Here is a 14,499-nt window from a genome sequence, read left to right as displayed (position 1 = left end):
ACAGGGAAAGAATGGTGAGGTTCTGGTGGCAGTGACCGTGGTGAGCTGTCATGCCCAAAGCCACGGGCTGTGTCCTGCAGCATTTCTTGCTCACTGGAAGCTGTTTTTCAAGTCAAGGAGCGAGGCTTCTCCAACGTAAATGAAAAATTCCAGTCAGCAGAGGGTAACTGAAGCACTCTTAAAACAAAAGTGTCGTTGGAGAGGGACCAATAAATCATCTGTTGGCGAGAATTTCTCATGTGCAGCAGGGAACTCCTCTTTCCAGTCTGGTCTGGGTGTCGAACCCGCCCTGCGGTCCTAGCAAAGCGCTGCTGCACGTGTTTGTCTTTACCCGGTACAGACATCAGAGGGGTGCCAGCCCTATAAATTGGGGCTGGGGGTTCGAGCTGTGTCAGGGCAGAGCCAGCTGCCAGCCAGAGCCCTCTCCTGGGGCTGTGCTGTGGAGACCGTCAGCACTTGGATGTGTTTCATTGCTCTTTGGGAGCGGGATAACTTTGTGTTACGGTGACATGGGAGAGCTCAAAAAGTACAATAAGCAGCACTCCAAAAATGTTTTTTAATAGATGTACTTCTTTTTATAGTTCAACTACTTTCCCAAGCGGGGATTTAGCTGTGTGCAACCATTGGAAATGGCAGCTCTGTTACTGAATTAATTCTATGGGTAAAGCAGTAAATTATACCCATTGGAATGAATACTAAATAGCAAACCTAAGGAAAAGCTTTGTGTAGGCAAGCAAAGGCAACTTAGGACCTGAATAAAGGCTAGTGCACTAGCACTCTTAGATAGATGAAGCCTTTTCTCCACCTTTTTGAGGCTTGGGGTCAGACATCCATGTCTACAAGAGCCACATTACCCAGCTGTGTTCAGCAGGGAGCCAACATGCATCCTTCAGGGCCCAGGACCCCAAGACATCTCCATGAGGCACCCACTTCTCTTCCAAGAGTATTTGCAGGATGTCCGTGACATCAGCAGGACTGTTTGCAAGTAGTGATCCCCTAAACTGGATGAACAAATGGATGAAATCTACATGCAACCCCCCAGCCAACCCTCAGAGATTTCTGTGGACTTTGGGGAAAATGCACTGATTCCTGAAAGTTCAAGCATGTGATTTCTCTCTTGCATTACACAGCTGCCAGCACTTCTGGAGCATTTCATTGCAATGCTTAAAGTCCTTGATCTTCCTACATGACCTGAACCAAAAACTATCTTTGAGGGTTATATTTAACAAGTAATGCTGGAGTTCCACTGTCTACTGCCAACTTCATTTATAAGTACTCCCTGACCAAATTGAGAGCAGACAGAAGAAACAGAAGATTCTTTGCCCTGGAAAAAAAAAATAAATTATAAACTAATAAAGTTCCCCAAATGTTGGAAAATACATAGTGGGACTGGAAGCTGGAAAGCAGGAGGTATCCAGTCTACTGGGTCCTTGCAAATTTTGCTTTGTGACTGAATTCTTCACCTTCCTCTAACCCCTTCCAACCTCAGACTGCTCCATTGATCGTGGAGATCAACAGAAGAGGATCCATCAATGTCCGCGGGCCTTGGATCATGTGCTATGAGAGGTGAGATCCCACAGAGGCAGGGAATGAAGAGTGTGATAAGATGCTCTGAAGGCTTTAAGATGTCCTACCCCTGACTTGACCAGAAGAGTCTCCCCTCAACCCAAAGGAGGCCTCGAGCAGCCATCCTGCTGTCCCTACAGCTGCAGTGGCTGTAAACACCAAATGGCTGAGGGAGAGGGAGGCTCAGGGCTTCCTCCAGCCCTGCCATCAACCTGCAGCCCCTGGGACATTCTTCTGGGGTGTTGTAATGCAGTTTGATCTCTGAGTGCATTCAAGTACAGAGGAATTTTTTCATGGGTCTAAGAGGTTATTATCACCTCAGTTAATTATCTGTAAGGATTCAGACTCCAGCGAACGTTAATTATTCTTCCATCAATCTCATGCTCACAAAAGCTTAGTAGGGCTATTTTTAGCTGTACAAATATCTCCTTCCTGAATGGAAAAGCTGTTCTTTCTCGTGCACATCTTTAAATGTTAAGCACACTAGACAGAACTGAGTTTCTTTCTTTTCTCATAAAAAACATCCCAAGAATGCACAATACTTAACAAAATTGCTAAGAACAATGCCACCTTCAGAGCTGAACATATGATGTTAGAAATCTGGTATGGGGATGAGACAAAGAAAATCGCAGAAGGGTGCTTGAAGCCCATGTTTAATCCTACAAAATATGCCACTGGGAGAGCTGTTTGGTGCCAAGAGCACTCCAGCAGGCAGGTACCTACATAAACCTTGTCACCCAGTGCCTGTGAGAAGAGGGCGATGGGGCTGTAGGTGCTGAGGTGGAGGTGCAGGACACTACCTGCAGATGGCATTGGTCCATGTCCCTTTTGTTCCTAGCCCTGAGGGTTGTGACGGGATCTCTGAGCACCTCAGCTGAAGGTACCAGTGCTCTGCCCACAGCTCCAGGCAGCTGGAAACAACAGCACAGAGAAGGCCAACCCTCAGTGATGTGCTTAAAATGATGAGCTTTGGGCTGTCTGTACTGCTAATGTTTGCAATCTTTTGTATAAAAATAGCTAGTAAATACACCCTGAGGCTCAATCTGCTTCCCTGAGACCATAAACCATTTTGTTTAAGCCATAAACCATCTGAGTCTGTGTTCTCCACTTTGATAATGTTCTTACGCTGACGTGCCCAGACCTGGAGAAGCAGACTTCAAAAAGAAAAGGCTCACTCAGTACGGGAAGATCTGATGGCTATTAGGGTTTTCTCTAAGCTGCTCTGATACACTCGAAGGAGAGGAGAGGATTTTTGTAGCTTTAGGTACTGGAAATCATTGCTGGGTATATTACACATTTTCTGTGTGGCTTTGGGCAAAGTGCTTTGGCCTTAATTTTGTACCAGTAAAGGAAATGGGAGTGCAGCTATTGACTTCAGCGGGATCTGGATCAGGACCCTTGTCCCATTTCCCATCAGTACGTAGGAATTATAAAGGAGCGGGTTGGAAATTTTTGCAGACCTCAATCTTCTCCATTTACGGACCTTGAGAAGCGTGCAGAGGTCATCCAGGCGAGGCTCCACGGGCCATGCAGCCCTGATGCAGCCTGCTGCCCTTCCTGCAGCTCTGGCTCCAGGCAGACCACCTTCACACCGGGTCCTGCTCCCCTTTGCAGAGCGTTACCTAAACCCAGTTGCTTAGATAATGTCTCCTCTAGTGCTCTCTGTAAATCTGTGGCTCTGCAGTAGCTGACATTTGAAGTGCTTAACTGGTTTGTACTTTCAAATTATTGCTGTAAAGCATATAATGTTTAAACATCATATTCTGCATCCCCTAGCACATACATATTTATGGGAAGTTCTGTCAAAAGTGAGAAAGGAAAGGAAAAAAAAAAAATCACACACAAAATTATCAGAACTTAATTTGAAAGCCAGAGTACTAAAAAAGTTTGAAAGAGTTTCAAGGTAACCCTGATTCTTTCTGTGCTTGTTATGTTTTCCATCCTTACTCATAATTGTAGGACTCCATCCCAACCCCAACCTAAGCCGTATTGACAGGAAAGGATTATCCACAGGAATCTGACATATTTACATCTGGAGTGTGCCAAGGGAAAATCTTTCGGAGTGGAACAAAGCCGGCCTTATTTGAACTAGCTTCTTCCTCTACAACTGCGGATGGACACCAGGGTGGGGTGCAGGGCTTATCTGGGTAATAAATACTTTGAGTAAATTAATTTCTTCTTAACAGGATATGCAGTAAAAAGAAATTTCTTCTCTGGCTTTTATTCCACACACAGTGAAATTGGAATCACTTGAGAAAAGATTTTCACTGCAGCTCAAAGCTGAGCATCGAGACAGCATCACCCTGGAAAAGATCTTTAGGTGCACTATTTGCAGACCCATATCAGCCAAAGGAACACCTGCTCTGTATGCTCTAATATAAACATATATATATAAAATAAAAATAAAAATAATAATTAAAAACAAAACAAAACAAAACAAACAAACAAAAAAAAAAAAACAGAGTTTGGGGATCTCTTTGTCTTAGGTCTAGCAGGCTAAAACTGTGATGTTGCATTACATCTAAATACCTCTGGGTTTTAGTACTTGCATTATAAATGCAGGAATCCTCAAATTCTGCTCTTATAAACTGATTCCTGAGTTCCCTTTCTCTGTGCAGGAGCGAGCTTTAACTGTTGAGAAAATAGATTATCTCGGGAGCTTGCAAAATGTTTCATACCAAGAAATTCTGGAGAGGTTTTGTTATGCAAGGAAACAGAAAATACACATTTTGCTTTTGGTGTGCATGGCAGAAATGCTCTTTGAGCGTCTTTGGTCACTGTGGAGGAAAGGGATTGTTTGCAAAATGAATTGATTGGCATGCTCTTAGACCATCTCACACCAAGATTTGGAACTAAACATGATAAAGTCCCGTGCGTAAATATTCTGACTCTGTATCTCTGATACCTGTGAATACCTACTCATGGCAGGCAGAGGTTGAAGATGGCTAAAATGCATGCAGGAGGGGCAGGTAGCAGCAATATAAGGGCTCTTCGAGGACTAACAGGGATTAGCAAGCATCTCACAGTGCTAAATATCATATATGGGGAATATTAAAAACAAAACGGGGCAGTGCTGGCAGCACTGCGAGGGGCTGCATCCCTGCACAGGCTCCTAGTGCAGCACCTCTCAGACCTTTGGGTAGTTTGAATTTGGCAGGCGCCTTCTTTAAATCCAGTGGGGTCAAAAATAAGGGCTGCAGGGGAAGAGAAGCACACTGTGAGACTGCCCCATGCTGTTCCTGTGTGAAAACCCTGAAAGTCATGGCCCAGAAGGGGGCACCAGCAGCGCTTTGGTCTGAACGTCCAGAAGAAGAAAGCGGGTTTTTCAAGAAGCAAATGGGTTTTCTTTTCTCAGAACAGTTTTTTAAGTATTTGAGCGTTGTTTATTATCTGTTTCCTCCCTCTTTTTCCTTCAATCCTCCCTCCACTGTTTTCAAGCCTAAATGAACCCAAATGTTCAATCTACCCTCGCAAAACATATGACCTCCGCTCATCATCATTTTCCTCTTCCAGAGCCTCCCCAGTTAAGCCGCGCTGTTCCCGAGTGCCCCAAACTGGACAAAGGATGTCCTTAACAGTGCTGAGCAGATTGGAGGGCACACACTGCACGGTTTTAGGCTATTCTGGTGTTTGTACATCCCAGTAAGCCTTTCTTCCTGTAGTCATTTAACTTTTCTGCAAACTTGGTTTATACTCCCAGCTGAGTTATGTCAAATAAAATGGTGAAAAGATTAAAGCACTAAGCCACGTTTCAACAAAACCTCTAACATACACATCTACGCCACCAGCAATCCCTTTTGCTGTTACAGGTTACTTCACTTGAGCCAGCAGCCTAATCCCTGCTGGGAGAAGTCGCTGCAACAGCACCAGATTTACCTCTGCCGGGTTTGCTAGGGCAGCGATTTGGGCAAGTCCTGGCCAGAGTAATCAAGTCCTCAGTGCCCATGTGTAGTGGCTTCTCCACTGATAAGAAGCCAAGAGCTGAAAATGAAGACAAACATTAGTGAACTGACTCGATCAATACCTCATCAAGCAACTGGACAATTTCAGCTGGAATTTGTGATTGAAGCAGTGTTTTATTCATGAACCACTGATGATGCAAAATGACACTGGCAACAGACTATGAATGGCCTGCGATCTTCTGCACTGCTTTTATTGGAGTGTAAAAACAGCGGTGAAGGGCAGCACTAGGACTCAGTGTGCTCTGTGAGCATTTATTAGTGCACTGGAAGTGTTTGTGATGCATGAGGTTGTCAAGCCAAATATAAAAGCTGGACCTCAGGCTTGCCAAGGGATCCTTGCAGCTGTGCCTGTCTCCAGTCACGTTGTTATTTATGGACAACGATTTGGAGAAATAAATAATTTCAGTAGCCTGCCATTGTATTTAGGTTACTAGAAGTGTAAATAGTCATTTTTCATTTAACCTGTGAGATGCAGTTTGGCCTTGCTGTGCTCTTGGCGTTGCAGCATCTTTATGCTCCTTCACCTTGTGGCTATCGCGCTTCAAAGCCACTGAGTGCTCGTGGCCAGCTTCTGCCAGCAGGTTGTGTTGATTCTCTTTTATACGGAAGGGCTTGTAGGCTCACCTCTTTTGTTGAACATATAGGTAGTCTAATAACGTGATTGATTATGAATTCTCTATGAGTTAGGTCTCAGGAACTACTAGGACCTGATGATGCCCAGAGCCCCTCGCCAACACTAAGCAGTACGGGGCTCCCACCATTCCAAAATGGGAGATTTGGCTCTCGCTGTCCCAAAGCTACTTACATGGCAGACTTGGGTTCATCTCTGTGGGCAATCAAAATGAAGTCAGCCTTCCCCAAACTTTTAAAAGGTAGGTGTCCTTCATGAAGGTGTCACCAGCTTATGGCCCTTGCGGCCCAATGTACAAAACTATCCAGAAGGTACAGACACATCGAAAAGCTGATGTAGGTCCTTTCTTTACATTCTTTATGTTCTACATGCCCTAGGCATTAAAAAAGTCTTATCAATGGCATTCCTGGCAGTATTTGACATCACATTCATTGCATAAATCGTGTACTTCTCACCTCACAACAACCATCTCTGGCTTCTGAGCATTATGTTCAACACCACTGCATTGATCGGGCTCAAATCCCATCTTCATGAGTTCCTCTGCAAGCACAGCAGATAAACTACCTCCGTGTTCCCCAGTGAAAGCTGAGAAATAAAGGGCTTTGCCTCACCTCAGTGTAAAGCTCTGGTGCTTCCCACGGCCCCTTCTTGCCCTGGAAGCCTCCTGGGAAACTACATTAACTAAGCAGCAATCAAAAGAAGAGGTGCAAACAATATTCCAAATGTTTATTATGTATTAAAAATACCGCAATAAGCCATACAGTTCATTTCACAGTAACCTAAACAACATTGTTCAAGAACTTGAGAAGTCAACAGAGGACAGTGCAGTTCAAACGGTGACAACAATTATCTTAATGCCATGGTCCCTCCTTCTTTGCCAGCAATTCTTTCCTATTTACCGTGGGAACAATGGGAAGTAGAGCTCACTATCTTATTTACCTAAGAGAACTCCTTTTTACCTGTGCTGTTCCCACAAACACGTCACTTTTGGGAAGTGCTATTTCTAGGAATGATTTTCCTAACGTAGTCAAAGTGCAGGCAGAGGTGGGCACGATGCACACAAGACAGCGGTGGCCCCTATATCCAACCTGTATCCACGTGCAGACACCTGTATCAACTCTTTGGATAAAGTTGAAAAGTAAACTTGAAAAGGAGGGATATTAGAAATCCTTTCCAAAAAGACAGAAGACCAAGGAAGTTGTGGAAGTGGTTTTAAAATGAACTCCAGCACCTAGAGTATTGCGACACCTTTTCCTCGCTCTCAGCCAGTTACTGGAAGGCTCCTTCAGCACCAGCGCCCCGGGCAGACAGACACCTGGGGACACACCAGCCATAAGGAACTGACCCAAAGTCCTGAGTGTGCAGCAATAGTTCAGGTCACTGACAGCTGTGTGAAAAGTACACGTTTAGAAGCAATTCTGCTGATTTCATGCTGATTTCCCCCCCCTTCTGTGTTGTGAAGTGTATCATAATTATTATTATTAGCATGCTTGATATACAGGGACATGAGAACTGTGATTTTTGTCCTCTCTCATTCAGATTTGTGATCATTTTTACAGAAAATCCTGCATCACGGAGAATTAGGACTTTACAAGAAACAGCCTCGTCATGTAAACAGCCCAAAATATGACAGAAATATTACTGTACTCTGATGAAATGTTCCCCCTCTTTCAGATCTCCTTGCTAAGCACTGATCTTCCTCACTGGCAGCTACAGATGCTGGTAAAGAAGCCTGCGATCCTACAATAAATCTCTCCCACTATGTGTTGGAGCACCGCTCTCAGGTCTCATCCCCAAGCAACACCACTTACCTCAAACCTTTCCTTACTGGGGGTCCAGCTAACGCCTGTTAACTCCACAGTACAGACTACGGGCACACAGAAATGTTCTGCAGCTCAGCTGGTACCTGGTACTGACTCCACAGCTGAGCCCCAAACTGCAGAAACAGGCGAGCTGCTTCCAACTTGGTCCACGCTTTACCAGTGTAGCAGTTTCAGACAGGGTGATAGGTTTGTTCATTTGTTTCTTGAACCAAATATCTCACTAAAATCGTCAGTGCACGTGGCACTGCTTCATACCAGAACAGTTGTGGCCCTTTGGTGTGGGTTATATAGTGTCCTAGTGTGAAACACCTTAATACCGTTAAATATGTGCCCATGCTAACGAGGCTGTCATGCCTTAGTCACACCACTGCGGTTTCAGCGGTACAACTGTACAGAGAAGAGCCCTTAGAAACTCAACCCCCAACTAAACTCATGTTTTCTTAAAACAAAATAGGAAAAATAAAATAAAATAAAAAACTACACCAAAAGAGAAATAAAAGGAAATAAGCAGAACTGTCTCTATTATTAAAGTATTCTTATTCTCTTTGGAGGTATCAAACTGCATTTAAAAAGAGTAAAAAACTGGGCATACAAAAGCTATTTTCTATAATCCAATATTTGCACAAGGAGCACAGCTGCCTAAACTTTTTCGTGTATTTTTTCTACTTTCACAAACAATCTTTCCAGATCATTCCTCAGGTCATCTATTGAGCTCTTCACAGACTCCAAGTTGTTCTCATTATTTTCAATTTTCACCGAGTAGGAGACTAAACTATCCACTGCAGTTCTGATCATTTTCAAATCTGAATCGACCTGGCTGACAGAAGATCTCAGTTCATCTACAGAGCCTTCCACGGAATTAAATTTTTCAAGATAGCCTTGAGAATGTGCTTGATCTGTCTGAAGATTGCCTTGGTCCAACAAAGTACTAATTTGCTTCTGGACATCTTGAAAAGCACCAGAGGATGGCAGGTCACTGATACTTCTTCTCAAGCTCTCCACGTCATTGTACAGTGAGGTCTGTGATTCACCAAGATTTTTGAGAACATCTGAGACTGAAGTTACGTCCATACCCGAGATTCCCTGAAGATCACTCATGCTTTGTTCTAGAGTATTGAGCTTATTCTCGTACTCTGCCTCCTTAGAGAGGAAAGATTGCAACTTTTCACCATGCTGAGCAGCAACAGAAGTTAGAGACTCCAAGCTCTCTTCTATGTGTCTCAGGCGAGACTCCAGTCCTTCACTGTTCTTTTCAAAAGTTTCTAATGCTTTTCTGAAGAGTTCATTTTCTTCCCATTTGCTGAGCTCGGCTTTAACCTGCAGTAAATCTTCATCAAGTCTTTTAATGTCACCGGGGAGATGCATAATAGAATCCTCTGCCCTCAGAACTTTCTCTTGTAAAGCTTTTAATGAGAGGTGTTCAGTGTCTGCAGCCTCTTTGAATTTCTCATGTTCCTGTTTGAGGTTGACTAACTCTTTCACTTCGGTATACACATCAGACTCCATGGAGTCTATTGTGCTCTTCAAGGTCTCTATGTCCTTTTCTTTGCTTTTCATGGATGCTTGCATCTCATCAAAAGCATCTTTTAGCACCTTTATCTCATGCTTATACACATTTGCTTCTTCTAGTGAATCAACCTTTGCTTTCATATTGTTGATTTCATCCTGGCTCCTTTGCTGGACTTCGGTGAACACAGCGATGTTATCATTTATAGACTTGGTTAGCTCTGTTAGTCTCTCTTCCACCGTGTTTTCCAGCGATGTGAAGTCTCGTTCCCTCGCATCCTTCACCATGTGGATGCCATCAGACAAGTCTTTCAAAATTTCATTTTGCAGCTTCTGAAGCACTTCACTGATCCGGTTTATTTCACTCTCCCCTTGCTTGACAGCCTTCTCAGTAACCTCCTGCTTCTGCTGAGCAATTTTCATCATGGATTCGAAATCCCCAAACGTGGTTTGAAGGGACTGCACCTGAAACAGAAATCCAGATGGTTAATATTTATGGTTTCATCCTTACCAACATCCTTATCCTTTGTTTCTAAGATCCTTACGGCCCCCACTACCATGTTAAATGATCACCTCATCACACTCCCTACCCGAGGTCACACTATGACATATAGATACAGGAGGTACAAAAAGGAGGTTAATACAGAAAGCTGTTACCACTGGGTCAAGTGTGCTATGAAGCTTACCAATCACAAACACTTTCCCACTGGTTTTGTGGCAGAAACGGGGAAAAGGGCAAGGGGCGAGCAGCTCTGGAAGTCAAAATCCAGGCACACCAACAGGGAAGCATGGATTACTTAATTTTGGGGCCAAGCAGAGTATCAGACTCAAGACTGTTGAGAAGTCTTTTTGTGCGTGTGTGGGTTGTAGTTTCCTGAGGTTTGTAAAGCAGCGTAAGCGCTCCCGCTGGCTGCAATAGGAATCCATCATGAAGAAAATACCTCAAGGCCTTGGCAGGATGGCAAGTGCTGAGTAATGCATGTTGCCTTGCCTCACGCTACTCTCTGTGTCTGAGGGGTACATTAATCAGTCATGCCACATGGACTGCCATGTTTACTGATTAGATACACAGCTGGAGGGGTGGTTTTATTTTATAAACAGAAGGAAATATACTTTATTTATTCCTAGAAAGAAAAATACAGAGACTTCTTTTCTTTTTAACTGAGAATGGCTCCAGAAGTTCCCAGGAAGCCTCTGAACCTAGAATTTCATCTCAAAACACCCAACAGATTTACTAATAAGAAATTAAGTTATTTATTTGTATTTTTGCAAGACTAACTCCCTGACCAAATCCTCCTTGGTTTTAAGGGAATTCTACACCGTGAAAGAACTACCGAGCTTGGCTGTGAGACTTGCTCTTGGTTCAAAGGATCCCCAAAGTTTGAAGAATGCCCATAAAGGTGACTTCCTTTACGCCCCCCCCCCCTTCTGTAAAAGGGTTTGCAATAACTTTACATTCCTTAAACTTGTATTCTCTAGCACTTGCATAGGAAACTAGAAATGAACCAAAGAGGGGGAACAAAGAAAGTAATTCTGCCATACGCATTGCAGCAGGGCAACAGCCTTTCCTCTGACTCATCAGCCTCACTTCCACTACATTTTAGCTGTCATGCATTCTGATTTTTTTCTGCATAGCATTTTCTGACTGACTATAAATGGACTTCATTAATCTAGGAGAGCGCATCGAAGTTCTCCTCCCCATCTCATGACAGTATTTATTTTCTTTGACGCATCTGAACCGCCAAATTGATATTTGCAATTAACCATCTTCAAATGTCAGTCTAAGAAAAGGCATCAGAAATGGGGAGGGGACACCTCTAGAGTGCCAGGAGACCTCTGCTGCCGTACAGAGGGAATCCAGCCCTCCACACTTATAAAGTATTTTACACGAACTCCTCCACCACATTTGGGCAATGCTCATGGTGTAAGCTGGAGCTGCTTTCCTATACTTCTACACGGGCCAGATGTTTGAAGATGAGAGAGCTCTGATATAATAAAATGAACCCAAATCCTCTAACTAGACCAGCTTCTAATCTCACCTGTCCAAGCCCACGCTCAACTCACCGAGAGCCACGAGGGCCCAAAGCAAACCCCTCACGAGAGGAATGTAAAACTCCCAACTTCAAAGTCATAGCTCATCCCCACTGCGCGGTTGGCTTGTGCATGCACCTACTTGTGAGTTTGCCTGCTTGCTCTTTGTGGCTGGCAATGTTTGAAACCATAGCCCTTGAAAAGTTTAACATCATAAACGGCACATAAAAATACAGCTATAGCTAACTTCTGCGTCTTCTCTAACTGGTCATACTACCTTGTATTCAAACACCGAGCAGCCTTGGCCTCTCTGAAAACTGTGCTATATTGAAGCCTAAATTTCCACATCATTTCCTTTCTCCTCCTACTGCTGATGTGTAAAACAGATGAGCTTATATAACACTTGCTCCTGACAAAAGCTCTCTGCAGCAAAAGAATAAAGGGGAAAGACAACTCCACATGGCAGCCTGCGCTGACAGCACCCTCTAAGTACAACGTGGGACCCACACTTCTTTACAATAGAGAAATAATGGTCTCTTCTTCCTCAAGTGCACTCTTCTGCAAACGCAGCTTGAAGCCACAGCAAACAAAGCTTTCAAGGGTTACATCGAAAGCCTGTTTCATCTTTCCCGTCTCTTATTCTTGTATTACCGTATGTCTCACATCTGCTATATACAGTCAATCAGTTTCAGTTCTCTTTCAGAGTAACTATTTATAAACTTACACTATACACCTCTCTCTTATAATATGCAACAGATACCTAAGATCTTGTGCAACAATGCAGAGACGCTGGCAGCAAACTGCATCCATTCCTGTGCTTGGATGGGCTTATATATTGCTCATACATCTGGCTTCTATACTCATACACTGTAATCTTACATCCCGTTCCCTGCCGTTGCAATTTCTTCCATCCTACAAAGAGTGTATAAAAATGTCATAAAAACTGGAAGGAAAAAAAAAAAGTTAGGAAAAAAGTGCTGGTTCAAATCACAGCCCAGTCATCAGCGGGGAAAATAAACGGATTTAAAAATCACCTTTGGAAACACCACTATGGCCCTGCGTTCTTGCAGCAGCCCTTCTCCCTCCCAGGACTTTTCCTTTTCCTCCCCGCGAGAGGAAGCGCCACGGCGGATCCCACAGACTCCACGTGTGCATGCTGCCGTGTTTCCGGGAACGCCACGGGGCGGCGGGGGGACCCTCGCCAGCACCAGCCCCGCTGTCCTGCCCTGTCCCATCCTCCTGATGGGGCCCAGGCCCTTCAGCCACAGGGATCGGGGTGTCCGCAGGGAGGCGGCTCGCTGAGCATGCAGCAGTCAAGCTGGGACATGAATCTTCTCATCTTTGATCTGCTTCAGCTGTAGCTTCACTTACCGCTTGCAAGCCCGTTTGCCTGCTCCCTAGGCTGACGCCGGCTATGTGCGTTCTGCTCCATTACACGCTGTCACATGCGGTGCCTTTGAAAGGTTTCAGGCCCCGTAAGACACATCCCGATGGGAAGTGCCACTTGTCAAGCTCTCACTCGAGGGCTCAGAGGGCACAAAACCAGGCGGGGAAGGAGCGCTGCCTCCACATCCCTCCAGCCACCCTGCCAGCAGCTTCACACCCCTGCCACGGCTGCAGCAGCCTCGCTCTCCATACAGGAGATGGCGGCGGGGCTTGGCAGGCGTCTCAGGCCTGCACTACGCTGCTCTGCTGGCTGATTCGGGCTGCAGGGCAGGACCACTGTGGTTCCTACCACCTCCAGCCCAAACCTTCAGCCTCACCGCATGCACCTGGCACTCGCCATGGGGCATCGTGACAGGAGACCACCGCCGGCCAGCCCTCACGCTGCGGGTCCCACCGACACCCGGGCACCCAGAAAGCGGCTTAAGGAAGCCCTCCCCAGCTCCCCTACCTTCTGCACCACGGTTTCCAGGGTGGCGGCCAGCTCCTGCCGCTGCCTGCCGGAGGCTTCCCTCTCCCGGGCGCTGCGCCCCACCTCGTCCCGCAGCTGCCTCACGTACCAGCCGGCGGGCAGCGCGGCGCCCAGCACCACGGCGGCGCCCAGCAGCAGCGCCCAGCCCCGCCGGGGACTCGAGGAGCCGGAGCCGGAGCGGTTTCCCCCGCCGCCTCCCCCCGCCGAGGCTCGGCCGCCCCGGCCGTGGGTCGCCGCCGCCGCCGCCGCCCCCGGCTTCTTGGCCGCCGCCGCCTCCTCGGCGCCGCCGGGCTGCGAGCCCCGCTCGTTGGCGGTGGCGGCGGGCGGGCTGCCCCCCTTGGGGCCCCGGTGCTTGGCGGACGACATGGCGGGGCGAGAGGGAGAGGAGGGAGGGAGGGAAGAAGGGAGGGAGGGATGGAAGCTGCCGCGGAGCGATGGGGCGGGGGTGGCGGCCGGGCAGCGCCGAGCTCCCCGCCCCGCCCCGGGGAGCCGCCACGCACACGGGGCCGGGCCCGGCCTGAGGGAGGCTGCGGGGGGGGAGCAGGGGAGAGCCGCCTGCACCCCCCTCCCGAGGACCCAAATTCCCTCCAGAGCCCTCAGCACGCTCCGCCTTCTGTCCCCTCACGGTGACAGACGGCTTTGTGACAGACTGTGGGACAGATGATACCGCAGGAAGGCTTAAATGTGTGAAAAATGCGCCCTGAATTCATCAGCATTTTACCTCATTAAAAGTTCTTGAGCCCTAACTGGACCGGCTGATGTAGCAACTCTTGTCTGATAGGCATTTAATCAGTTCACTAAAATATCTGACCATATTTTCAGAGTACTCTTTTAGTCAGTGATGGATTACAGGGAGAGTTCTTTGGTAACATTTCAGTTAAATGTGTCCTTTTCCATAACAGTGTCCATGCATCAAACACGATGAAAGGTGAAGGTGGTCACCACATCGGATTTTTGTAACTGTGGGTTGCAATTCTGGAAGTGGGTCCTAATTTTGACGAAGAGGAACTGACACATATTTTGTTTTAATCTCAGTGGACACTCTGCAGACAACAGCTATACTGA

General features: G+C 46.4%; 1 protein-coding gene across 1 annotated transcript; it reads right to left on the bottom strand.

Annotated features, from left to right (window-relative positions):
- Window positions 1-6,864: 6,864 nt before the first annotated feature.
- On the bottom strand, window positions 6,865-13,876 carry CKAP4 (cytoskeleton associated protein 4). Its single transcript, XM_027449684.3, has 2 exons — window positions 13,414-13,876; window positions 6,865-9,953 (listed from the first exon to the last, which is right to left on the bottom strand). The coding sequence occupies exons 1-2, from the start codon at window positions 13,798-13,800 to the stop codon at window positions 8,622-8,624; spliced, it is 1,719 nt and encodes a 572-aa protein (XP_027305485.2). The 5' UTR covers window positions 13,801-13,876; the 3' UTR covers window positions 6,865-8,621.
- Window positions 13,877-14,499: the final 623 nt, after the last annotated feature.

The sequence above is a fragment of the Anas platyrhynchos genome, chromosome 1, assembly GCF_047663525.1.
Source record: "Anas platyrhynchos isolate ZD024472 breed Pekin duck chromosome 1, IASCAAS_PekinDuck_T2T, whole genome shotgun sequence".
NCBI classification, from domain to species: domain Eukaryota; kingdom Metazoa; phylum Chordata; class Aves; order Anseriformes; family Anatidae; genus Anas; species Anas platyrhynchos.
This window is presented reverse-complemented; position numbering and strand designations above follow the sequence as displayed.

What these genes read in the sequence shown, in the direction of transcription:
- CKAP4 (XM_027449684.3), bottom strand. Translation starts at nt 13,800, where the DNA reads ATGTCGTCCGCCAAGCACCGGGGCCCCAAGGGGGGCAGCCCGCCCGCC. An exon ending in TGGAAACCGTGGTGCAGAAG is followed by an intron (nt 9,954 to 13,413) that starts GTAGGGGAGCTG and finishes TTTCTGTTTCAG; the next exon opens with GTGCAGTCCCTTCAAACCAC.